Source organism: Podarcis gaigeae, assembly GCF_964106915.1.
Source record: "Podarcis gaigeae genome assembly, chromosome: 8".
NCBI classification, from domain to species: domain Eukaryota; kingdom Metazoa; phylum Chordata; class Lepidosauria; order Squamata; family Lacertidae; genus Podarcis; species Podarcis gaigeae.
The window spans coordinates 44,506,393-44,533,882 of record NC_139684.1 but is presented as its reverse complement, the minus strand read 5'-3'; the positions used below and the strand labels follow the sequence as shown (position 1 = coordinate 44,533,882).

At 44.2% G+C, this 27,490-nt stretch overlaps 1 protein-coding gene across 1 annotated transcript; it reads right to left on the bottom strand.

Annotated features, from left to right (window-relative positions):
• Positions 1 to 19,396: 19,396 nt before the first annotated feature.
• On the bottom strand, positions 19,397 to 27,199 carry RRAD (RRAD, Ras related glycolysis inhibitor and calcium channel regulator). Its single transcript, XM_083751218.1, has 5 exons — positions 27,082 to 27,199; positions 25,788 to 26,189; positions 22,920 to 22,993; positions 21,374 to 21,578; positions 19,397 to 20,312 (listed from the first exon to the last, which is right to left on the bottom strand). The coding sequence occupies exons 2-5, from the start codon at positions 26,179 to 26,181 to the stop codon at positions 20,035 to 20,037; spliced, it is 951 nt and encodes a 316-aa protein (XP_083607344.1). The 5' UTR covers positions 26,182 to 26,189; positions 27,082 to 27,199; the 3' UTR covers positions 19,397 to 20,034.
• Positions 27,200 to 27,490: the final 291 nt, after the last annotated feature.

The window sequence follows — 27,490 nt, the reverse complement described above, 5'->3', positions numbered from 1 at the left end:
CCCCTGCACTGGCTGATCTGTGCTTTCTGCCTCTGAGCTTTCTGTTCTACTACTCTCAACGCCTTTCTAGAGACACTGAGTCGTCAGCTGTCTCTCCCCTGCTGCTGTTGTTGCTGCTGCTGCTGCTTCCTGCTGCTCTCCCGATATTTCCCAGCTTCTCCTCCCTGCAGCTTCTGAACTATGGCCTTCTGCAAACCACTGTTCTAAATCTATACTGTCCTCCTCTTCTCAGGAAGGTGCAGGAAGAGGGTGGGGGCGGTTCCCTCCATTCCTCCTCAGTCCAGTCCCTGACAATAACCATGGATGTCCAACTAGCTATTCCCTTAACGCTTAGCAGCATTTGATGGTGTGCATAAAATATAAAGGCCTCCCATTCTTCTGTATCCAAATCATCCTTCCAGTATCTTCATGGTAACCATCCACATTCCAAACAAATCCTATGTAGATTGGGCCCTATGTTTTCACAGTACCAATTGCCCTCTTCCTTAGATTTGCACATGGGGATTCAGAGTTTGGAGTTACTCACTGAAGAGCTGCTCAAGCTTTCAGCAAATGTTTTTTTAAAATGGGAAGTGGGTGATGATTCACAGCCCCAAGTGCTAACGCCTAGCTGCCATGAGGGATCCTCATGAGGGATGGAAGCATAGGAATTTTACAGTTTGAAATTATGAGTAACTTGAGGATCTCAGGCTGAATCAGTAGGCATTACTTAATGCCCATTCCTTCAGCAACTCATTAGAATGATATAGTCTTGTTGGCTTCTCTCACAGGGAGGGTGCTGCTTTATACTGATTCAAGCCACTGGCCCATCAAGCTCAGTGTTGTCTACACTGATTGGCAGTGGTTCTCCAGGTTTCAGAGAGAGGAGCTGACTGGAGATGGCAGGAATTGAACATGGGAAATGGTGTGTTGTTTTTGCAATAGTTATGCCCTGATTGAAATGACTTACTTGGTTCCTCACTGACTTACTTGGATGTCAGAGGCCAATAATGAGAGCTTGGGGGAAATCCACCCTTGATCCTGATTATAGTTGTCTGCATATGAGAGCAATTGAACTCCAGGATAATTTTTGCAATGTACTGTCAGCTTGCCAAATGCAAAACTGCGAGATGTCAGCACCCTTGTAGCAGAGCTCCCTGTGAAAGCAGAGAGATTCTGGGCCTGGTTGATAATCTTCACATTCTGTCCACAAGCACTGCACCTTCTGTACTAAGAGGGACCACAGTGTGAGAGTCCAGAGGTGACAATGCACAGCGGGTTGTGGGGAATCATGGTCATATATATATGGAATTATTCAGGAAGCTTAAATGCTGTTCCAGAATGAGGTTGAGGGCCACTTGCAAACTTTTCAGGAGATGGTCTGGATGCAGGTCCTTGGGCAAGATTGCCTCCATGGGCCAATCTCCCTTGCTGCCATTCAGACGGGGCACACTGGGTGAGGCAGATCTGCTACACTAGTTTCCTAGCAAGTGGGTCATTTCTGCTGGGAGAGAGAGGCGACAGGAAGTTTGGTGTGGTGCAAACACACCAGTGGGGCCAGCCCAGTGCTCCTGCACTGCACCAACAGTGCTGCCTTGCCCCTCTCCCTCCCATTATGCAACAGTGACCCATCTGTCGGGAAGCTAGCTCTGCCCCATCTGGGAAGCCACTTTTGCTGCCATTATCACCACCTCCTCTTTCTCATTGCTATTACTCCTTGATTGCCTGGCAGAGAACCACTGAGCAAGCAGGCAGCGGCACAGTTACTTCTCTTTCTCACCACCACTGTGGGCTGAGCCTGAGGCATATGAACAGGCAAGTTGCAGTGGTGAAGAAGAGGAGCAGGTCAAGGGAGACTCTTGTCAATTAGCTTTGTTGGTTTGGTGGCCCTTGGCAGATGCCCAGCTATGCTGAGTCTTGATGCCAGCCCAGTCAAAAACACATAGCTGGATACTGCTGAGAACAGGGCCACCCCACCCATGAGGCAAGCTGAGCAAATGGCTTAGGTAGTAGGATCCACAGGGGAAGCAGTTCCACAAAGAGATCTTTATTCCCCTCTTGTTCCTGATATATTGACTCACCCCCTTCTTCCCTGGTGGGGGACATTTTGTGGGCCGCTCCTGATTAGGAATAAAAATGCTAGATTAGCTGGACCATTGACCCTATCCAGCAGGGTTGCTCTTATGTCCTTTAGAGCAGTGTTCCCCAACCTTGGGCCTCCAGCTGTTTTTGGACTACAATTCCCATCATCCTTGACCACTGGTCTTGCTAGCGAGGGATGATGGGAGTTGTAGTCCAAAAACAGCTGGAGGCCCAAGGTTGGGGAACACTGCTTTAGAGGACCTATCTGCACAGTACATTTTAAGCAGGCTCACACCACTTTAAACAGTCATGGCTTCTCCCAAAGAATCATGGGAACTGTAATTTGTTAAGGATGCTAAGAGAATCACCCCATTCCCATCACAGGACTGCAGTTCCCAGAGTGGTTTAACAATCAATCCCTCTTCCCTGGAAACTCTGGGAATTGTAGTTCTGTGAGGGGACTAGGGGTGTCCTAACAACTCTCAGCAACCTCAATGAATGACAGCTCCTTGGATTCTTTGTGGGGCGGGGGGAGCCAGGTTCGATACTACTTTAAATGTGTAGTGCGGATGGAGTCATAGCTATACTTAGACCTCTTTTCCATCCACTCTAGTTCTCTCTATTCCAATTAGAAACAACTCTTTAAGGTCTCACAATTGCTCTGAGCTCTGCAAGCTGAAATCCTTTTCATGGAGGAGCATTGGCGAAGAATGGTATAGTGTGTAGATGAGGGAAGGAAGAACCTCACACAAATAGCTCCCAGTGCAGAGCTACTGTGTGATGTAATGTGAGACACATGCAAAGATTCTGCAAGGGAGACTTCCCATTCTTTTAAACCAGAGCTTTCCATACGTTTCATATTGGTGACACACCTTTTAGACGTGCATCATTTCGCAGCACAGTAATTCAGTTTTACTAGCAAACTGGAGGTTAACCTGACCTCTTTCCAGACCCAGGAGGAGTGTGGGGAGCATTCACACAACACGCCTACACTGCAGCTGACACACTAACACACAGTTTGGAAAGCTCTGTTTTAAACAAAAAGTGTTGCTTACACACACAAACGACTTTTCTTGCAGGTGACCTCTAGCACCCAGTTTTATCACTGCCTTTTAAAACTGCGGGTGTTTATTGAATTGCATGGTACTTTATAATTCTTACCTGCCAACTTTGTACCTTGGACAAATCCGCACCATACGTTTAAAGCACATTCAATGCACATTTAAAGTGCATGACTTCCACTGAAGAAACCTGGGAATTTTCCCCTCACAGTGCTACACTTTCTAGCACCCTTGACAAACTACCATTCCTAGGATGCTTTGGGGAAAGCTACTGGCTTTAAATATGCATGGAATTTGCATAAATATATGGTGTGGAGCTGTGTGCGGTCTTTTTTGTATTGTTTTAAAATTTATCTGCTCTTATTTTATGTGTTGCTTTTCTCTGTTTTTAAGCTGTTTTGTTGTACATCACCTTGAAATGTGTGTGGAAGACAGCATCACCATCATCTTTACCTCTTTGGTGGTACGTGTGTTGTATGGGGAAGTGATAGCCTTTGCTTCCGCTGTTAAGTACACTTTACAACTTCTTCGCTTGCAAGGGGTGTACAGGACATTTCAGATTAGAGAGTGGCATTTTGATGAAGGCTATATTGTGTGGACACTGCAAAAAATGTACATAATGAGTAGCACTAGGGCCACAATAAGCTGCTGTGTGGAAGTGCCCTTTGAAAGTAACAGGACCTAAATATGCTTAACATTGACAGGTCCATGTCCAGCAATTGTTTTGCTCCATTGCTAAAAATAATTAGAATTAATCCAAAATGCCAAGGCTGGTTTCCATTTTGGGGGCTGCATGGAATATTCTTGATGCCTGGCATCCATTTAGCAGGCGAAAAGCCAAATTGTTTTTGCAGATTGATTTTAATCCCAAATGGAATAACAGCAAGCTAAATATACCAGCAGCGTGAAAAGGGAGAGACCATAAGCAATGAGATAGCATGAGAGATGATGAATCAGGCCAAGAATAAACTGCTTGCTTGCTTTATTTATTTATTATTTATTTATTTATTTATTTATTTATTTATTTTTTACTTAATGACAAAACAAGCTACAAACAGCTCTTGCTTTTTCAGCTGCAACCTTGGTGAAATACACCCTGAAATACACTTGACTAGGCAGAAATAAGTCATTTCATCTCTGGGTTTCCAAAGGAGTGCATAAACAAGGCCAGCCCTTCCATTGGGTACCGTGAAGCAATCAGCTCAGGTGACAGATCCTGGGGAGTAAACAGTAGGAATGGGCAAATTTGTCCATTTCAGTTTCTCTTTTTTTCCCAGTCTTAAGTTCAGTTTTATACATTTCCATGATACATTGCAGGTTTTGTTTTAAGTCACTGCGAAAATTCATCAGGATTTTTTTGCATATTTCTCTTCCTATATTCATTTGTGTAGGCAGTTTTGCCAACCGTACACATTTTTGCAAAGCAATTTCCCCAGATATGCATTATGTATGCTATTTTCACTAATATATGTATTTGTAGGCACACTTTACCCTAGTACATGCATTTGTGTTCACATTACCTGACTGGATAACCGTACTGCAAAATTCAAAGACGTGCAAATTTCAAAGGATAGTTGCATTTTAGTTCATGCATTGTTTTAGAAAGTGAAAATTTAGCTAGTCTGCTGCCACAACTGTGAAGATAGACCCTGCCCAATCACTAGCATCGAAGTAAGATTGAATGTCTGTCTGCCAGCTTTTTACTTCAAATGAGAGACCACCATCTTATCCTTCACCTCAGGCAGCAAAATGCTGTGAAGAAGAAGAAGAGGAGTTTGGATTTGATATCCCGCCTTTCACTCCCCTTCAGGAGTCTCAAAGCGGCTAACAATCTCCTTTCCCTTCCTCCCCCACAACAAACACTCTGTGAGGTGAGTGGGGCTGAGAGACTTCAGAGAAGTGTGACTGGCCCAAGGTCACCCAGCAGCTGCATGTGGAGGAGCGGAGACTTGAACCCGGTTCCCCAGATTACAAGACTACCGCTCTTAACCAACCAACCCTGGGAGAAAGTCGGGCGCCAGCTGTCCCTAACAGCACCTGATTGATACAAATTCAGAATGACACAAACCTTGCCTCAGTCTGAGGCTCCCTATACACCATTCATATAGAAAGCTGTAATACAACTTTAACAGTCACTCTGGTTTTGTAGCTCTGTGAGGGGAAGAGGCATTTGCCAACAACTCTTGCCACCCTTAACAAACCACAGTTCCCATGATTCTTTGGGGGAAGCCATAACTGTTTAAAGTGGTATCAGACATAGTGCTTTGAATGTATAGTGCTGATGGGGCCTAATTTAAACATTGATACATATTTTTATGACCACTAATGTATGTCTTGGCTGCCTTTGTTTAAATGGAGTGCCTTTTACTGGGTGACTGTATTCCCAAACTATGTTGATGTACTTGTGTTCCCTTCTTGGGATGGTGCCTTTCTTCTGTCGGTGGAACAAGCAGAGAACTCAATCTCAAAGAGATGTTTAAAATAAGAAATTTATTTTGAGTAATCACCCATTACCCCCTCCCATTCTCGTTCCTAAGTATTCTCATTCCTAAGGGAATCCCTTCGGAGTTCTAGTAAACAGAAACAACCTTCAGACACTGCCTGTGTAAACTGTCCTGTGATAGATGGGAACTGGAGAGCTTTACAGGCAGCATTTGCTAAAGCGACAGGAATGTTGAAGCAATGGCGGTCGAGAGATTACTGTGCTGAAGTGCCTTTACAGACACAAAGCCCATCACACTCTAAAAACAGCAGTGACGGGATTTGCATAGAACAGCTGTGTGGCACTGGGAACTGCCTTCCTTTAGTAAAGAGATTGAGCATACAATCTGAACTCTTCCCAATCGACGGATCGTCTGCAATGTGCTTTGCAATGTTTGTGTGCTTCCAGAGGCCAGTTCCTGGCCTGTGGGGGTCTTGGTAAACCCTGATTTCCAGCTTACCAGGGCCTGCAGCCAGTGCCTTAATGACCTGATATGAAACCCAACCACATTATGGCTCCGGCCCGCCTGGGTAAAATGCCCTCTGGCCCCCCTCACCCATTGGTGGGCCCTACTGGAGGTGACAGGCAGCAGTGCTACAAACAGTGCTGGGCTGCTTCCATTCTAATTTTTCACAATGCCCCCAGACTAGCATTATGGAGAAGCGGCAAATTAAAATGGTGCCTAGTTCCATCAGCCTAGTGTTGCTCAGAGATCCGGGAAGTGGGGGGATCTGAAAGGGGCCTCAAGGCAGGCAACAAAAGCAGTGGGCTATGCCATTGTGCTGCGGCCCTGGCAGTTGTCCAAAAATGCTGGCCGCAGACACCAGCCCTGGTGCTTCCCACTTAAGTGATAGGAAATTCCAGGAGAGCTTTTTTTTTAATAGGGTCACTTTCCATGGGATGAGAGAGAACACCAGAAATCTGTTGCAACATCTGCAGGTCGACAAATGTGCATCAAGAGCATGAGGCAGCAGCATAGAGGCAGACCATGCTTAAAAACATTTTTAAAATGTTTGTTCGTATTTTTTCTTTATTATTAAATTTCTATCCTCCTCTTCTTCCTAAAGGAGTCCTGGGCAGCAAACAATAAGAGATAAAATAATAAAAACATAAGAGCTCCACTTAAAAGACTTATGGAAAGAGGAAGGCTTTTGGTAGGCACCAAAATGACAACAGAGATAAAGAGACACCACCACGCCCCCCCCCCCACAGCTCACTGAAGAACACAGATGGAAGCACCTGTCAATTTCTGTTCTCTCGGTTTCTCATTTTTCTAATAATAAATTCAGTTCACCAGACTTCTGCAACAATTTGCACAATTCAACAGCATTTTAGTACACACTTCTCTTAATAAACACATTTCTGTATACAGTTTTGACTAATGTGCACATTTCCCATAATACATTTGTACATTATTTTTATGCACACTTTCCCCTGATAGATGCATCTTTGCCAACGTTGGCTGGAGAACTGCATTGCAAGATTCAGGTAAGTGCAAATTTTGAAGGATAATAATAATAATACTTTTTTATTTATACCCCGCCCTCCCCAGCCAAGGCTGGGCTCAGGGCGGCTTACAAGCAATAATAAAAACAAGTTGAATGATTACAACTTAAAAACAAAATTAAAATACAAAATTAAAATATTGAAACATTAAAATATTAAAATGTAGCCTCATCGCAGGAGAAGGAAAAGAAAAAAGAAAGAGAGGGAGGGAATCAAATTGGCTCCAAGCCAAAGGCCAGGCAGAACAACTCTGTCTTACAGGCCCTGCGGAAAGAAATCAGATCCTGCAGGGCCCTGGTCTCATGAGGAGAGCGTTCCACCAGACCGGAGCCAGAGTTGAAAAGGCCCTGGCTCTGGTTGAAGCTAATCTAACTTCCTTAGGGCCCGGGACCACTAGGGTGTTGATATTTATGAACCTTGAGGCTCTCTGTGGGGCATGCCGGGAGAGACAGTCCCGTAGGTATAAGGGTCCTAGGCCATAGGCTGTGCTGTTTCGGAAAACGTGAATTGAATAGATTCACCCTTAAATGTTGACTAAATTGAATTTCTCCTCCATCACTAATGAAGATAGCATTCTTAGTGGCTGTGGAATGCTGACTAACTGGTGGAGCGGTCAGCAGAAGGATGGAAAACCTGAACAGTTCATTGCTGGTCCCATTTGTTCATGAATATTAAGTGGGACCTTCATATTAAGAAGCAGAATTCCTCTGAATACCAGATGCTGGAGGAGTGAGACAAACTGGGAGCAGCCTTGCTTGTGGCCTTCCTGGAGACATCTGTGAAGGTTAGGATGCTGGCCTACAAGATGGCTGTTTGGTGTACTCCAGCTTTGCTCTTAAGGTCACTCCATTATTTGCAGTCCAGCTTTCTTGTTCTTTGCTTTTGAGTTCGTATGTGACTAATGTCCTTTTCAGCACCCCTTTAATGAAAGCTGGATGACGGTGGTGGAATTTTTCAGAGTACTTTTTCCAGTATTCTGACCACAACAATAATCCTTTCATAAGAAGGAGGTGTAAGTTCACAATCCCTTTTCTTAAGTGGTTGTCTCTCCCGTTGAGTTCAGTGGGCACATTTTCCCTCCAGAAATTATGCAACAATAACTTAATTAAGTTATTAAGCGTTGAGTCATTTGGAAATTTCAAGTCAAACAATACTCTTTTTAATTTCCATGGTATTATTCCCATTGCGGTCCTCCAATCTTAGGCCCTTAATCAAACTGTTTTATTGATGGATAATATAAATGTATTTATTTGATCTAGATGCCTCTGAGTCTGCTTCCATGCTTTTAGTCTGAATCCTGAGGAAAGTAAGAAAAGATTACAGAGACTTTGGTGGCATCAGGTGCATAGAATAACCATAACACAGGACTGGCCCTACTGACCTCACAGAGCTACAGTTTCAAGCACCCTTAACAAAATATAGTTTCTAGGGTTCTCCGTGACTGTTAAAGTGGTATAAAAGCACTTTAAATGTATGGTATGGATGTGACCTAAGATTCCAATCCAGCCACTTCTGTATGTGGAATGGGGATGGGCGCCATTTTGTCTTTCGCCACAGCTAAATGTATTGGCCCGGCATATTAAAAATGCATAAGCATCATTATTATGAATTTTAACTAAGAGAACCTTAGGCCGTCCTCTGCCACAGCTAGTTTTGACGAGCTGGCTCATGGCAAAGTCTGTAGTTCCTTATCTGCAGAATTCTAGAAGGTGCTAGTACACATTCACTATTGTAGTCAGCAGCTACTTAATCACAATAAACTATGTCATAGTGAGGGAACAGAAACAAATGCCTAACAGCGGGAAATGGAGGACAGAACTGTTCTTATTTAGGTGCCCTTGGATCATTTGTAGAGTTCACGGAAACCGTACAGCCCTCCATATAGCAACTATAGCAATTTCAGAAATCTGAGGCGAAACATACTTGAATGTTCCTCACATTCAGAATTCTTTAATCGGGATGTGGGAGAAGTTTGATTTCATTCACATTTAAAGGTGAACTTGCTGAATCCACTATTTCTGAAACAATATATAAACTGAAACACAGCCATCCTTCAAAATCCAGACTTCCCCAAATTTTGAAGTGTAGTTCTCGAGTGAATAAATGTGTACTAAAATGCATATACTTGGGTAAAGTGTGAATAAAGATGCATATCTTAGTGAAAATAATACACAAAAATGCATTATATTAGGGGAAATGCCTTTGCACAAATGTGTGAATTAGGAAAACATGCATGCAAAAATGATGTGTATCAGGCAAAAAATTGGTGAATTTTCACAAGGGCTTCTTTTTAAAAAGCACAAACATTAAAATTAAAAATGTGGCAATGTGGAGAACTCAGTTGGGCTGGCTTATGCTGATGGAAGTTGTAGTCCAACATCAGGAAGCACCACCTTGGCTACCACTGCTATAAAACCTTCTTTCTAACACACAAGGTTTCCGTGGGTAAGGATGGGTGGATCTGCCATCCATTTTGATTACTCTCAGTTTCTGATTTTTTCAGTCTTGACAGATTGACCCACCAATGGAAATGTGTGTTAGGGAGAAGGTCGATAACAATGGTAGCCAACACAGTGTTTTTCTTGTGTTGTTGGACTACAACTCCCATCAGCCTAAGCCAGCATTATCAATGATTAAAAATAATGGGAGTTGTATCTGACTCCAGCAGCATTTGAAAGGCATTGTGCTTGCTACTTCAGCCTATATTTTGGTATTTTCCTATGAAGGACCTGAGATATCATTGAAATATATGAGTCTCATATGCATTCTAAAACGCTACTGTACCACATTATTTTCTGTAAGTAGCCCTCATTTCCAAAATTAGCTACCTAATAAGTAGAAAGCATACCCTTGGCATTGTCCGTTTAAGTTGTTTCCTGATACTTTTATAGACATAGCTGAATGCCAGAAATACAGAACAGCCTGAAATCTACTGGCGTAAAACTGAATTCAAGTGGGTTCTCTGATAGGCTCTTGATGTGTGGCTGACGTACACTTCTTTCCTTCTTTTTTTCTTACATCAAGCAAAACACTGGCTAATGTACCATTTGAAACATGAATTAGACATAGGCAACTATGCAGATTTCTTTTTTTCTTACATCAAGCAAAACACTGGCTAATGTACCATTTGAAACATGAATTAGACATAGGCAACTATGCAGATTGCAGAGTCCCACTCTCTAATTTTCACGGTGAGGTGGTGGTGGAAGAGGGACACTTCCTAATTGAAATAAGCAGAGCTAGCACCCTCAGCAAAAATATTGGAATTCAGTACCATGGTTCAGATTTACAAATCAGCTCACGGTGGCAGTTAAACAAATGCCCTGAAACTACTCTAGCCCCAGTTTGTTATAAAAAGCCAAAAAACTTTTGATGTTTAAAAATATACTGTGAAGTTTATCTGTCAAACTAATGATAGAACAGAGCAGCTCGAGAATGAGAGAGAGAGAGAAACCTTCTTTTAGCCTGCTTATCTTCGGCCTGACATTTCGCCACCAAACATCAGTAAGCCAGAACCGACCGAACCGCCATCTACAGCAATGGAACAATCTGTCACATGGTTTCTATATTTTCCTCTCTTGTTTACTGCCCAGATCTCATCTAACAGCCAGTTAAAAAGCAAGGTGCTAATCCCAGAGAACAAGGTACTCAACTTCTCACATCCACACGTACTGTTCTGCATGGGAAGGGAATGGGGAAGCAATGTTCAGGAAGCGCCATTGCGCACTATGTCTTTGCTGGTAGGGCTCCAATTCCTTTCTGTCTGCTGTTGATTCTTCCCTTGCCTGCCCCCCATTCCACCCAGGCAAAAGATAATCTCTTAAATTTCTGCTTCTTATGCAAACACAGTATCATTTGTATTAAAGCAATGTCCTTAAAGAGCTGGGGAGAGGAGAGGGAGGGAAGGAGGGAGGGAGAGAAAGCGTTGCATTAAAAGTGCATGCCTTTCGAGCTCTTTTAAAAGCTCTTGGACAGTGCAGCTGGATGGCTGGGATTGCCAGCGCAACAACACCCCATTCCCAGGGATTCAAAGCATCACAGGGTCCCATTATCTCAGTCTCATGGTAAAGGCTGGTAGAGCATGGCGTTTCTCTCTCTGGCGATCTGATATCAGATGGTTGATCCGCTGCCTGCTAAGAATGCATACACTGCTTGCCTCTACTTATGCTCTACTACTGGTATATTTGTAAATAAAAACAGAGGTCACCCTTTTTGAGCCAGTGGACACATTTGGAGTTTTCAGGAAGGGTGCCAGTCACAAAATGGCCGCCATGAAGTATTCAGCACAATTAAAAATGCCTGCTATAGCACATGACATAACACAAAATGGCTTCCACATCTTCAAACAGAGCAGACAAAGAGACAAGGGGGGGAAAAGGGTGTGTCTTTGCCTGTCCCCAAGAGGCAAAGGCCCCTACATGAGCCACTGCCACACTCACAAGGGAAAGCTCTTTGCACATCTTTGGGTGTCCATGTATAGTTTATTTTTGAGGGAACAATTACTGAGGCTTTTTGTGGGCCCCACTAGAGGCACTGGTGGGTGCACTGGCACCTGTGGGCCCCAGGTTGGCAAAACCCTGCCCTTGGAACTTCCATCTGCTTGGAGGAGCTTGTGACCTTGCCATGTTTTGGTTGGTTGTATTTGATTGTGAACTGCCTTGGACGTTCAGGTTGCGAACGTGATCCATGCGGGATGCACGTTCGCAACCCACAGCATCCGCAACCTGCAGCGGCGCGTCTGCGCATGCTCGGGTTGCGATTTGGTGCATCTGCACATGCGCAAAGCACGATTTAGCGCTTCTGCACATGCGCAGCTGCCAAAACCTGGAGGTAACCTGTTCCAGTACTTCTGGGTTTCGGCAATCCGCAACCCGAAAAAACGCAACCTGAAGCGTCTGTAGCCCGAGGTATGACTGTATAGAATATAAATTGCAATAAACAAATAAATATGTGATTTTATTGCCTCTACGGCCACAGCTCAGTGATAGATAGGAATAGACAAATCTTCTTGTGGTTTTGAGTTTTTCTCAGTTTCTCATTTTCCTAATCTTAAGTTTAGTTCTCACATTTCTGTGTTGTTGTTGTTGTTGTTATTATTATTATTATTATTAAGTCCCAATCAGAGATCATCAACATTTTAGTGCACCTTTGTCCCAATATACACATGCTTACATACAATTTTGCCTGATATTTGCATGGTATGTTATTTGCACTAATACATATGCATGCCTTAGTTCCTCTAAAATATGCATTTGTATACGTATTATTTGTCCAGAGAACTATATCACAAAATCTGGAAAATTTTGATACATGGCTGTGTTTCAGTTCAGATAGTTTCAGAAATTTCAAATTAGGTAGGTTCGCGTTAAAATCCTAACAAAGCCAAATTTCTCCCCATTCCTAGTGGTAGAGTACCTGATTAGATGCAGAAGGCCCCAGATCCCTTTCCTGGCTTTTCCAGGTTGTGATGGGAAAGACTCCTGCCAGAAACCCTGGAGATATGCTGCCTGCCATTGCTTGCCCTTCATTCACATGTCACCATATGCCAACGTTAATGGTTAATAGCCTGCCAACAGAACACCTCTGCTCAGAGATCTGCAATGGGAACCCATTAGTATATAAAGCCCATAGCATATTGAGACCAGCTAATGTGTGGGATTGCATTACCCCACTGCTACAGGTGCCACATAATAATATTTTAGGGTGGCAGAACCTATGGATCTCCCTGCCTATTGACATCAGGCAGACCCCTTCACTGTCCTCTTTTCCGCTCTTGCTTAAAACATTTTTATTTAAGCAAATTCATCCAGACATGCAGAAATTGCATATGTCTTATTTCTTTTTACCTGGTGTTGATTTTAAGCATCTTTTGATATATTTATATTTAATACCAGTTTTCACCTCTTTTATTAGTCAATCATTTTAATGTTTTATTTTATATTTTGGTAAACTGCTTAGCAGTTTTCTTGCAATCAAGTGGCATATCAATGTCGTTAAATAAAATTAAAATAGAGGGAATTTTGATGTGGCCATGAGAGACTTAAGCTGTCAATCCCAAATGTGCTCCATGTTGCAGCTGTGGCTTAAAAGTGGGTCTGAAAATGCTGAAGATAGTGGTTTCAACTGGAAGGTGTTCTCAAAGGGGGAAATGGGGCAATTTTTTAAAAAAGAAAACCCATCTTGAAGAGAACAGCTACATGCAGCAGTTAATTAAAGCACCAGTATACCAGCAATGGAAACAGCCAATACTTCACTATCAGTCTTCTTTTATCTTTACAGCTGTCTGTATTGACATTATAAAAGCCTAGTTAGTTACTGGGGTGGGGGAGGCAGAGAGAAAATGGAAGCCATATAATGGCAATGTTCTAAGCCCATGCTGGAAATTGACTCATGAGTCACAGAAAATACTTATTAAGTAACAGATGGCAACTGCAACTGCCAATGGGGGGAAATATTTGTCATTTTAACGGAAAACAATGAAGTCTATGTGGTTATTAGGAACTGAATTAATTTTTTAATTTTTTTTTTTTTGCCAGGAGTGTGCCTTATGCAATATACTCTCTTGGCAGGGAACAGAACATTTTAAACATTTATTTGTTTATTGTTTCTTCTAAATGCTGCATACCAGCAATATTTCTCTGTAGCTATTCACAATACAATTGCAGGACCTGCCCTACCATTAGGCAAAGTGAGGCGACCGCCTCAGGCGGCAGATTCTGGAGAATCAGGGTGATAGCTTCTCCCTGCCCTCAGTTATTCCTTCTGAGGAACACCCTCTGGAGTTATACCCTCTGGATGACAGAGCTAGCAGAACCTGAGACCTTCTGCATGGAGAGCACACACTCGACACATGAGCTACAGCCATCTTCCCCAAAGTCCCCATGGTGATCTGCCACAAGGTGAGTATAATGCTCCTCCATGCAGTGGCATATAAGAAGCTACCTTGTACCGAGTCAGAGAAATGGTCAGGCTAGCTCAGTATTGTCCTCACTGAGCGGCAGCACTGAGTGGTAGCAGCTCTCTAGGGTTTCAAGCTGAGGTCTAGAAATGTCATGGACCGAACTTGGGACCCTCTGCATGCAAAGCAGATGCTCTTCCACTGAGCTACGACCCTTCCCCAAGATTAAGTAAAGTTCTTTTTTAATGAGCAGCATCTCATTGAAACCTGAATCAAAACCACAAGAAGCACTGAAGGTGATTCACAGAACAGCAGCAGCCGTACACACAACAAAAGCCACTCATTTAGGTTTTTAACTAATGGGAGGCAAAGAAGTGGTGACAGAAGTAGTTGCAATGTCTGTTGTTGGAACAAAGGTTTTAATCATTATAACCTGTGAGCAAACACACACACACACACACACACACACACACACACACACACACCCCTCTAAGTGGGTCAATGGAATACAATAGTGATTTAATGACTGTTCTTTCACTGGGGAGGAAGGAGTGAGAGTTCTGACTGTGTGTGCCTGTGCTATCATTGGAGAGCCCTGCATGTGTCAATGTGTGTAGGCTGGTGTTTTGTAAGAGTGTTCAAGTGTTCCTGGGTGGGTGTATGTGGGAGAAAGATCTTCCCCCTCCCCAATATACACTTCATAAGCTTGTAATCAATAACTTCCTACTAAGTTACCTGCTTGCTTTTTCACTTTTACTTGGAATGGGATTTTACGCAGTCCGTTGTCAATATATTGTTGTATTTCTATCTGCCAGGGCTATGGTTTTGGTCCTGAGTCTTTGGGGTCATTTTCAGGGGCCCCAGGAGACATCATACTGGCTTCCCCTAAGGGCACAGCAGTGCTAGACCAGCAGTGTCACATGCCTACCTGTCACACATGGAACTTGCACGTGCAGCACCAACAGTGATATAAATAAGCTGTGCTTGGGAACCGAGGAGTGTTCTGGCCTCATTGTTGCAGACTGGCTGGACAGAGCAGCACACGGAGCCTGGAAACGTGCTTTGAACATGCTTTTGAAGACATTTTGTTGTTGTTGAAGAAGGCTTTCCCTGAGTAAATGACAACGACAATGACAGTATAATAATTGCATAACTCACAGAAGCCAACTCCAGGGAGCTATGGGTGCTTAAAAAGGTAAAGGGACCCCTGACCATTAGGTCCAGTCGTGACTGACTCTGGGGTTGCGGCGCTCATCTCGCTTTACTGGCTGAGGGAGCCGGTGTACAACTTCCGGGTCATGTGGCCAGCATGACAAAGCCGCTTCTGGCAAACCAGAGCAGCGCACGGAAACGCCGTTTACCTTCCCGCCGGAGCCGTACCTATTTATCTACTTGCACTTTGATGTGCTTTCGAACTGCTAAGTTGGCAGGAGCTGGAACTGAGCAACGGGATCTCACCCCATTGTGGGGATTCAAACTGCTGACCTTCTGATCGGCAAGTCCCACAATAATATAATTGTGGGGACTGGGCGCCCACAAAGTCAATGAAAAAAGCCAACAGGTGGCAGCAGCGCTGCTTCCAAGAGAGAAGCAGTTCAGCTCCACCCTCTGCAGCCAGCTAGGGAGGCACCCTAGCGGGGGGGGGCTTCGATGGGGGGGGGCTTGGATGTGGAGGTATAGTCTCTCTGCCTCAAGTCCAAGCCCCTCCCACAGACAAGGGTGCTCCACTGGCTGCAGAGAGGAGGAAGAGGAGCTGCTACCGACCATTGTAACACGGACATGCGACGTCACACATACACGCCTGCATATGGTGCGTGTGACATCCCATGCACTACATACAGGTGTGTGCATGTGATGTTGCATGTCTGTGTTGCGGCAGCAGGCACCCACAATCCTGAGGATGAGATGGCACCCCTGGCGTAACTATAGAACTGGTTTTCCTTCCTTTAATTCACTGTGTATGTACTCCTTTCAGTTTTATCTTACCTTATTGCATCCCACTTCTGTAACTTTTTTTGCCATGAAGGAGGTTATGAATCTGCATACGAGAAGAGGTCTTCAATTTTCTGCCCCAGAAAAAGAAAAAGAAAACAATGGAGGAGGAAGAAGCTTGATTGTCTTTATCCCATTTCCCAAATGTGATTTTCCTATATAAATTACCCTGATTTCTTATTTTTAATTGTAAGTGTGATGCCACTGTAGAATACTTTGTGTAATCAGCCTGTTTTTTAAATATTTTACTTTATTAGTACTGAAGTGTTGTGAAGCTATAGCTTGCCTTTGAAACTAACCCCCCCCCCTTTTTGCTATATGCAGTAACATTAATCCATCCTGTCATATATTTGTAATGTCTTTGTTTTGCTCCCTGAATTTGAGAAAATGTCTTAGCTGAGTCATTATGACAAATTTCCATAATTTGTCAGCCCATTCTTGAATAGATGGTATTGTAGACAGTGTCTACTTTCTTGCAAAAAAAAAAAAGTTCTGGCAGCAGCTACTTAGTATGACAAACTGACTAGATATAAATAAGCTTTCCTGAATCTGACATGCTATAAAGTGCCATGTACAGTGAGAGCCATATATCAACAACAACAACAACAACAACAACACAGGGTGGCATTCAACTAAGTAGAAATTAATGGACATAACTTAGTCATGTCCATTAATTTCAATGAGTCTGCTCTGAGAAATACAGAGCAGGGCAACAAAAATGGTGAGGAGTCTGAAGGAGATGTTCCCAGCAGGAACTGTTAAAGGTGGAGAGATTACTTTGGCTGGAGAGGAGATGATGGAGAGATGACATGATAGCAATCTTCCAGTGTTTGAAGGGCTGTCTCATAAATGATGAAACAAATTTGTTTTCTGACACTCCAGAAGGTAGGAGCTGAAGAAAGGGGATTTCACCTACCCCTTTTGTTTTAGGAAGAACTTTCTGCTTTGAGGGTCAAATAGATTGTCTTGGAAGATGGTGAGTCGTCCTTCATTAGAGATTCCTAAGTGGAGGTAGAATGGCCACCTAACAGGGCCGGTGTGGCAGCAGGTCTCCTGCACTGGCAGAGGATTAAACTAGATGGCTTTTGGGGTTCCTTCCAATCCTATGATTCTATAATCAGTTGTAAGGTACTCTGACCACCTGAAAGGTGCAACCTAAACACTTGTATTGTTTGATTTCCATAGGAATATTTAGCTGATGACAGCCTCTGTTCATGACAAATATTTTAAGCTCAAGAGAGTTTTTCAAGAGGCCTGTCCATAAAAACCGAGTGTGATTTACAATGAGATGTATTCATGAGCACAACCATTAACTGTGTCCTTGAGGAGATCCTGCGGTCACACTTGCTCTGCTGTGTTATTGCAACTGACGCATTGTAATATATTGCACCATGAGAACAGCTGAGCTTTAAATAGTGGCTTTGCAGCATATGCTGCCTTATACTTATTTTTAAAAAGCATTTTCAACTTATCACTTTGGAGGTGGTGGGAGCAGCTGGAGATGGCTGTATCTCCAAGAAGAACATAATCATGGCCTCCCCATTTTGCTCCCAAAAGCTTAACGGGAATGTAAAGCGAGAGGGTTATAGCAGCTGAAACTTTATTTTCTAATCCTACCAATAGCTGAAATGAAAGAACAGGTTGAAATTGTGCGTAACAAATATGAGTGAATGTCCAAAAAAAAATGTCAGGAGTATCATTTCTGTACAATCCATTGAGAGATTCTGCTACATGGATGAGGCGGGCTAACTTGTTCCTTTTGCCTGAATTCATTTGCACATCAACAATGGCCATTAGGCTACCTGTGTAGGGCTAAATTCAGAAGGCCTCTCTGCCACTGCTGCATTTTACAGAGACATTCTATACATGCCAAGTCAGACGTAAGCCCCATAACTGGACTAGAATTATAAATGGAGGCTGCATACACACTAACCTGTTTGGATAACAAAAGTGTAGTTTTTCTCCACCTGGAATTATTCGTGTTCACCCTCAACATGCTGCTTTCAATCTAGATTGATTCTAGTTCTTCTTGCCTGCAGGGGTGGGTGTGGCTACTTGGAAAACTTCTAGAAACCCTCACTAGGTTAGAGAAAAGACAAGTAAAAATAAATTCTGCATGATATGGAGAAAATGATAGAGAAAAGCATTTCTCCTTCTCTCATAATGCTAGAGCTCATGGCCACCCATTGAAGCCGAGTGTTTCAAGATTCGGGGCAGGGAAAAGAAAGGACTTCTTCACGCAGCGAATAGTGAAAATATGGAACTCGTTCCCACTGGAGGATTGGACAAATTCATGGAGGAGAGGGCTATTGACTGGCTACTGGCCACGATGGCTGTGCCCTGCCTCCAGTCTTCTGAATACCACTTGGTGGACCCACAGGAGGAGAGAGTGCTCTTGGGGTTGCACAGGCATCTGGTTGGGCTCTGTTGGCAGGATGCTGGACTAGATGGACCATTAGTCTGATCCAGAAGGATCTTATGTTCATATGTAATCCACGCTTCTCCCACCCTGTACATGCCCCTGGTGAATGAAGAAGGAACTGGCGGTTGTGATCTTGGTATGTGATCTTGGATGCCTCCTACATCACCAGGATCACTTAGGTCTGTTTGCAAATGGACACATTGCAGGATAACACAGACTCAATCTGCAATGAGTGTTCATTTTCAGAATGAAACTACTTTCTCAAGATGCACTTTTCATGGGCAAAAAATATATATGCAATAGATCTAGATTGTTCGTGAACTACGTGGGGAAAAACCAGTACTACTCTGTTTCTACTCAGCCCTGGTTTAAAGAGGAAAGCATCCTTAGGAAGCTGCAGTTTTGAACTGAAGAGTGGGAGAGAGAAATGAGAGTGCAATCCATGCCTTGCCAACTTGCTGTTAATTTTCAGGCTCTTCCCTTGCTACCTCAGAGTTCCAAAGCTTGAGTACTGAATATCAGGCCCAGCATCACCACGGAGCATCTGAGGCCCAAGCACCACATCAGGTTCCCCTACAGTGCTGGTGCCTGCCACTCAAACTTGGAGTCACCCCTGTTTGCAATCAGCAGGGAAATAGTGCAATGTATACAAACACACAGAGAGAGAGAGAGAGAGACAGAGAGAGAGATTCTCTGTTCAAAATAGCAATTTATCAAGGTGTGCTTCATTTAAAATCAACAATAATCCCTCTGAGGCTTACATGTATTTGCATACAACTGCTGGAGCTCCCCTAATTTAGGGGGCAAGCTACTGCATAAAGATTTGGACTTGGTCTGCCATTTTCTGTTTGGTTATTAATTAAAAATGAAAATCTGCAAACTTTGAATGCTATGATATGCTTTCTGGACACTTTTAAAAAACCACTAGCTCTCCCAATGCCTTTACTATAAGAAAAAAGAAACATGATAACATATTATAACCAGAAATACTTTATTATAAAATCTGCATGTAAACAATTTAACAAATTAAACAGTTAATGAAAGTGCAAATTAAAACTTCAAAAAACTATATTTATTCTGCATTTTTTTCCCTTTCACTCATCCAAATGCGCTTTGAATGGCCTTTTACCAGCCCACATTTCGTTTTTAAAAGATCATTGCTTTTTGATATATTTACCAAAGAGAAGAGTGTACGAGCCTGCGTACATGTATTCAAGTTTTGCTCTGCAAAGGAGACAAGTTGATGGTGATACATTTTGCATTTTGTGTGTGTGTACCATTGTCCATTCTTATCTTTGCATCCCTGATGTCCACAGGACAGCTGGCAAATATACACAGTGAGAATGCAGGCATACAAAGCCGCTGAATGAAAATTAGTTCAGTAGCTTGCACACACTGAAGCTTATAAACCGTTTTACCCATGAAGACACAGTATTCTTACTTCCAAGTCTTGCTTCGGTACTGTAAGGCATCAAGGAGCATATTTTTCCTCCCAACTGTGCAGCTTTGTGTTTTCAAAGTCCTTTCCCCCCCACACACTTTCAACAGTCAAAGGCATGTTCACAACCCACGCTAAACACACACAGCATCTGGTCCTGCTGAAAGCCATTTTTTAAAGGACTGACAAGTCGTGGCAGGATTTGGATTTGGCCTTGAATGCCATCTTCTTGTTATTCTTGGCTACAATTCTCCCAAGGAATCGCTTGGCCTTCTTGCTGATGCTCTCCCGCCTTTTGGTGTTAGCCATCCGCCTGGCATTGTCTTCTTTGCTGTCTTTGCGTAGCCGGATTTGCCGGATGATCCCCTCAAAGAGGTCCTTGACGTTGTGATGCAAAGCAGCTGAAGTCTCGATGAATTTGCAGTCAAACACAACAGCGCAGGCACGTCCCTCTGGAGGGCAGAAGGAGGACACCAAATTATTTAAAACTATGACGTGCCAGCAAAGCACATGCTCTCCTCCCAAATATTGGTGGAAAGAGATTATACAAGGGTTGAAAATCATAGGGTGGGAGATTATCATTATTCAATTTATTACCCACCAGTAGCAGGTTATGGCAAATTAAAATTCAATATTAAAAACAGTTAAAACAAATTTTAGTCACTCACAGGAATAAGATACTAGAAACACTTATCTCAAGTGTCAAATGTTGGTGCAAGTGTGGGCGCATACATACATAGGAAACTGCCTTATACTGAATCAGACAATTTAGCCAGCCAGCTCAATATTGGTAAGCATGTCTTATAGTGTTTCAGGAATCTGCTTGGTTAGATACATGGGTATGGTCTGTAGCTCAGTGATAGAGCATTTGCTTTGCATGCAGAAGGTCCCAGGTTCAATCCCCGACATCTCCATATAGGGCTGGGGATGTCCCCCATCTGAAATATTGAGAGCCTCTGCCATTCAGTGTAGATTGTACTGAGATAGATGGACCAATGGATTGAGGCAGTATGTTCAAACTTGTAGCCAACCTCTATAGGGTCAGGCTGCCAGGTTTACAGTGCCTAGGTTTAGACAACTTACTTCAGTGACAAATGGCTGGTTCACACACAAACACAAGCATCATTTGACTTCTTTACACTGGATTGGCTCCACAGTATGTGAACTGGCTCCATTTCCTATATATATATTGCTATATTTGCTATATATTGCTATGTTTCAAGGATCCTGCTTGGGATTAGATCTACATTGGTCCATTGGCACATGGAAGTCATCATTTGTATCTTGCAATCAAACAGTAAACATGCATATGTGAAACCAGCCCCCACAAAGGCAGTGTTGGGGCTTTCACATCTCCTGCATTCTGCCCCCCACCTCTCTGCAGCAGTGCAGGTTGAATTCTTGGTGAGCTCAGCGATTTAGGAAACTCTTCCAAGAATCACTGTTACAACCCCACCAACTCCCAACAGCAAAGTGCCCCACACTTGATTTATATTAGGAGAAGGTAACTTACCATCTACGGAAACTTCTCGTGATCGGACCAGGTCACTTTTGTTCCCTACAAGAATTATCGGAATGTCCTCCGTCTGTCTCGCTCTTCGTAGCTGAATTCTCAGCTCAGAGGCCTTCTCAAAGCTAACTTTGTCCGTCACCGAGTAGACGATAATGTAAGCATCCCCCATTTTCATACAGTGGTTCTGGAGCCATTGACTATCATCCTACAGTTAAAAATAGGAACAGAGAGGTTTGTACTGAACAAAGTAAACATTAGGTTAAACATTTTTTACTTGGTAACTATTTTAGCAACTTGAGTTGGGGGAGGAATCATCCCACTGTGGGTCGAATTTTTAAAGTAAGCCACTAGACCTCATGGCTGGGGAAATGAATATTGTACAATCAAAACACTTTAAAAAAATTAAACTTCTTCCAGAAAATCCTCACAAAAGGGCACTCCTATACCTGCCTGGTATATATGAGCCTTGGCCAAACCAAGGTGGCTATATGCCAGGGGTAGGCAACCTAAGGCCCACGGGCCGGATACAGCCCAATTGCCTTCTCACTCCAGCCCGTGGACGGTCCAAGAATCAGCGTGTTTTTACATGAGTAGAATGTGTGCTTTTATTTAAAATGCATCTCTGGGTTATTTGTGGGGCATAGGAATTTGTTCATATTCTTTTTCAAAATATAGTCCGGCCCACCACATGGTCTGAGGGACGGTGGACGAGCCCACGGCTGAAAAAGGTTACTGACCCCTGCATATGCTATCATGTTAAAGCTCTAAGTAAGAATGGTTACTTGGATTTAAAGAACAAGCCAGCAGAATATGGTTGGAGAGTTTTTGGCCCTCCATATGTTGCTGAACTACAACTCCCATCAGCCCCAGCAAGCATAGCCAATGGTGATGGTGTTATAGTTCAGCAATATGCAGCAGCTCAGAGATTCCCCAGACCTGCACTGGAGGCAAGATATGGAAGGGACCAAGAAGGGGTAAGAAGGCACAGCAATGCAAGCATTTATAGTACTGTAGTATGGCTGGGTACACACTGTGCTTTTAAAGTACATTCAAAACATATTCCCTCCCCAAGTAATTCTGGACGCTCTAGTTTGCTTTGAGTTGCTGGGACTTGTAACTCTGAGGGATAAACTACAGTGCCCATAATTTGTTGAGAGAAAGTGTGTTTTGAATGTGCTTTAAATATATAGTGTACACACAGACTTAAGTTTGCGACATCCAGTTCTTTGTGCTTTACTGCTTTATGAACTGGTTATCTGTTTAAAGATATTACTAATTTACACAGAATGCTGCTTAACTTGTTGCAAGCAAGCACTAGAACACATGAAAATAATTTGGGCTACAAAATGGGATACAAATCTATGCAGTGCTTTTTTCCTTCAAAAATGTTTAGGGGTACTCTCATTTTCCTACTCATATTGAAACACTGCCCCTCAATGAGGCCAAACTTAGATTCACAAAATGTTTAGGGGTATGCATCCCCCCCTGCATCCCCCCAGAAAAAAACACTGAATCTATGTAACATTTAAAGTAAATAATGCCTTACCTGCTCCCAAATGTCGAACACCACCAGAGAAGCTTCCTCACCATCAACTATGATAGATCTGTCATATGTGTTTCCTATAAAGGAAATTAAAAAGACATTAGGATAACATAATCCCCCCCTCAAGATTCATAGAATTGTAGAGTTGGAAGGGACCACAAAATGTTTATTGTAAGATGTTTGTTGCATTAAGAACATCAGAGAGTCAGATCCAAAATCCAGTTAAGACAACTCCATGGGACTGTAACTCTTAACATGCTTTTCAGCAAACATGCTTAATATTACATTTAGTGCAACATTACGCATGTTTACTGCAAAGACTACCAGGAAAGTGGCCATAGGATGGTAGGATTTGGGAATATAGCTCCATTTTAAAATCCTGGGACTCTAGTCAAAGCAGATGTGTTTTAAGGCTGAGGTGCCAAATCAGTTGAAATATAAAACAGCAGCTTAACTGTGCAGTTAAGCTTAAGCACCTGAACAAACTAGATGGTGATACAACTCCTTATCTGGTGCATAAACAAAGCAGCCTCTGCCATCCTTGTACTGCTTCCAATTATCATCCCTTCCAAATTTATTGTTGTACAAACAGTTCCAGCACAGCACTTGGTAGGAAAAGAACATGGAATGAATGCAATGTAAGCCATGCTTTAACATTTATTTTGCTTTATTCAGGTTTGATTGGGAAGAAGTGGTGGAGGTGGCTATTCAACTATTCAAGCAACAACAACCACAGTATGGAAGATAAAACACAAGGCATATTTTTCAAATAACAAAATGCAGCAGGCAGAATTTGAGCTTCCTTCAATCCACTTTTTTCAGTCAAACAACAGACACATCTGCCATATCCACAGGTGTGATTTTTTTTTTTTTAATCTGACTATATCCTTATGGTGTTAATTTAAAAAAAACCTCTGGAATTTAGTCAATGCAGAACAAAAATAACACTCAAGGGACAGGAAGATCCAGATCATTTCTCTTCAGTAAAGTGGGATTTTATTTCATAAAGTTTAATTTCAGGTTTACAAGCATCTCTGCCCATGCCATTCAGAGAAATATGGTACAGTAGTCATTATTTTAGACTGGGTGTTGTTAGTTAACATACTTAAGTTTTGTATGTTTTTTCTTTAGTTGGATACAGTAGTTTGGTTTGGTTGGTTACTTGTCTCTGTGGTTCCATAATAATTTGAAAACTAATAAAAATAAATTTCAAAAAGGCAACAGTTTTAATACAAAACTTTCTAAGTAATTCCAAGTTACTTTCCAAGTAATTATACATTAATCCAACCCCCTGAATATTCTCCAACAAGTTCCCCCTCCCCACCAAAGAATTGTTTTAACTTATTCTACAGCAGGCGTGGGGGAATCAGTGACCCTCCAAAAGTTGCTGGCCTTCAATTGCCATCAGCCACAGCCAGCATGGCCAATGGTGAGGGTTGAAGGGAACTGAAATATCATAAAATCTTAGAGGGGGGGGTCAAAGCTTCCTAGAAGCTGTGCCCCTTCAGTGTCCTCAGCACCATTGCTAGGGAAGCCCACAAGCATTGTACGGATGTCTGATTTTGTCAATGCTAGAGTTCTGTGTTGTCAAATGAAACAGAGTTGGCCTGAACGCAACTCAGTTTTACACACAAAGAGAATGGGGGCAGGAATTTGACATTTGACTTCTTTACACTACACATGCTTCCCCCATTTTTCCGTTCTCTTTTTATTACTTCTCCCCAGCTAAACTAGGGAGAAGCACCACTGGTGCATATCAGAATAAAGCAAGGGAATAAGATCAGGTGTTTCACATGACACACATGTATGGACATTTCAGCATACTTGTAAACTTTGTGTCATTTTGAAAAACATTTTTTTTATTTTACAGTATAATGCTCTTTTTCTTCTGAATTACATATAGGGGAACCATAATCTTTGCAGTGCTTTGGGTCTCTAAAGATCTTAATCCACCCCCACACATAGTACAGTATTACCATGGGGAATTTGCTACTACAAAAGGGGAAGTGGCCACCAGCAGAGATGGCTTTAAAGAGAGGCAATAAAAAAAATCATGATGAATGAAGAAAGCCTATCAGCTCCAGAGGCACAATCTGGTCAGCCACTGTGGGAAAAAGGATGCTGAGCTCTGTGGACTATTGGGCTGATCCAGGAGGGCTCTGCACGCAGAAGGTCCCAGGTTCAGTCTCTGGCATCTCCTGGTAGGGCTGGGAGAGACGCGCTATCTGAAACTCTCAGGAAGCACTGCCAGTCAGTGCAGACAATACTGAGCTAAATGGACCTATAGCTCTGATGATTCTGTATGCTGCCATTACCCATGCTCCTAATTCTTTGAGGAAGTTCCATCCCAGCATTGATGCTCAGCATCTCCTGGGAGGGCTGGGGAAGACTCCCTGCATGAAAACCCTGGAGAGCTGCTGTCAGTCAGTGTGGACAATAATAAGCCAGTAGGTGGACCTATGGTCAGGCTCAGTATAAAGCAGCTTCCTGTGTTCCTTGATTCGTGGACAGGTGGTGGTGGACTGATCCATACATTGCTCAGCCATACAGCCCTCTGCAGATCCATTTCCCCAGCAGATCTCCTGCTACCTTTTGAATTGATTTATTATTAATCCATTTCTATCCTGCCTTTCCCCCAACGAGCTGGACCTGGCACACAGGATTCTCCACTCACTTTTGATTTTGTCATCACAACAACCCTGTGAGGTAGGTGAGGCTGGCCCAAGGTGACCCCGGGAGCTCCATGGCTGAGTGGGGATTTGAACCCTGCTCTCTTGGGTCCTAGTTCAGGACTCCTAGTCCAGCCATTGCACCACGCTGCCCCCCGTCTGCGCCCCACCCCCGGAGTCTGCCCCTTTCCGCCGCACTCACCAGCCTCCTCGGCATCCGGGCATTCCTCCACCCCTCCGAAGATCCTGGCCAGGCTGGTCTTGCCCACGCCGTGCTCGCCCAGCAAGATGACTTTGTAGAGGTTGCTGTCCGAGTCGCTGCCGGAGGAGATGACGGAGTCGGACGAGTCGGACGCCCAGCCCTGGCGGTGCGCCTCGTCGTCGTCGGCGGGGCTGTAGGAGGTGCAGCGCATCAGCTGCGAGAGCTCGCCTCGAGGGGACGGCGGCAGCGACGCCTGCAGCTCGCGCTCGTCCACGGGCATGCTGCGCCGGTGCAGGTGCTGCTGCTGCTGCTGCTGCAGGTGGTGCGCCGCGAAGGGCGTGCTGCCCCGCCGCTTGTCCAGGTACCTCAGCTTGTCGCCGCGGTTCAGGGTCATGGGGGCGCCTGGGGAGAAAGACGTTTCAGGACGTTTACACGGCACTTTCGCTAATCCGGAGTAAGCGCGCGCCCGCACCCCTTCTTGGCTATGGTGCGCCTCCCTTCCACACTGGGCGAGAGGCACGCTTTTAACAGGAAAGTGGCAGGGGCGGACATCACAGCAACACTCTCTCTAGCTCCGAACTCAATCCGGAGTAAGCGAGACACTCCAAATCCACACACTCACGGTCGCTAACAATGCGTTGAGAGAGAGTGAAAGAAGCGACTTCTCGCTCTCCCCCAAAGGATATCAAGGGCTACTAGTCACGACGGCTATGTTCCGCCTCGCCGTCGGTGGCCCCCGAGGCGATGCCTCTGAATGCTGGAAGGGGGCGAGGGAAGGGCTGTGCTCCTGCTCTCCTTGCGGGCTTCTCAGACGTGTCTGGCTGCCCACTTTGAGATCAGGATGCTGGACTAGACGGGCCATGTTATCCTGATCCAGCAAGCGCTCCTTATCCACAGGAGAATGAACGCCCCTTCCTGCTCCTGATCAAGCAGTTCCTCGCGGGGTTCCATCCCTAATCCGGAGCAGAGTTACGGATCCATGCATGACAGAGACGCAGAGCAAAGACACGAGGAGAAATAAGTTCTTCCACGACTCTCGCCACTGCCTGGTGTGCTCGACTCTCGAACGCACAACTGGGTGGGTGTCTCTGCCATGTCCGGCCCGGGACAGAAGCAGCAAAGCGGATTCCGCCCCCACCAAGTCCTCGCTCGACCCCTTCCGAAAGATCCTGCCGAGCCTGATCGCGGGATGCCCCCCCCCCACCTGCAGCGGGACTCTGCCGTCGAACAACCGCCCCCCCCTGCCAAAAGCTACCCCGCCTTAACAGCCACGCATCAAGGGCAGTCGACTTACCTTGGAAGTGATGTAGCTAAGGGAACTGGGTCCGGAAAAGCGCCTTTCTCTCGTGCTCCCTGTCCCCACTTGCCGCTGCGTCCTTTCCAGCACTGAGCGATGCTCCGCTTCTGTTCCCTTTCGGGGCTTCTTGGCGCCCATTTATGCAGCTCCCGAGAGCTCAGCCCCGCCCCGCTGGTGACGTCGCCACGAGCTAGAACCCAACCAGGTTCTGAATTAGAATTCCAGCGGGGCGTCTCCTCCCCGCCCCCCTGGGCCCGGAGGGGGCGCGCAGAGGTGCCAGACGGGAGCTGGGTGAGTCACCGCCGTTTTTACCCCCCAGCGGAATTGGGGATCGTCCCTGCTATTTTTAAAAAATGGATGGAAAGAAGCATATGCCCAACCATTAGCCGGCAGCAAGCAACAACGA

Bases quoted from the DNA above. Each gene is read 5' to 3' on its own strand.
- RRAD (XM_083751218.1), bottom strand. From the start codon at position 26,181: ATGACCCTGAACCGCGGCGACAAGCTGAGGTACCTGGACAAGCGGCGG. The intron at 22,994-25,787 runs GTGAGTGCGGCG...TTTCCTTTATAG, and splicing joins CCCGGATGCCGAGGAGGCTG to GAAACACATATGACAGATCT. The intron at 21,579-22,919 runs GTAAGGCATTAT...TTTTAACTGTAG, and splicing joins TGTTCGACATTTGGGAGCAG to GATGATAGTCAATGGCTCCA.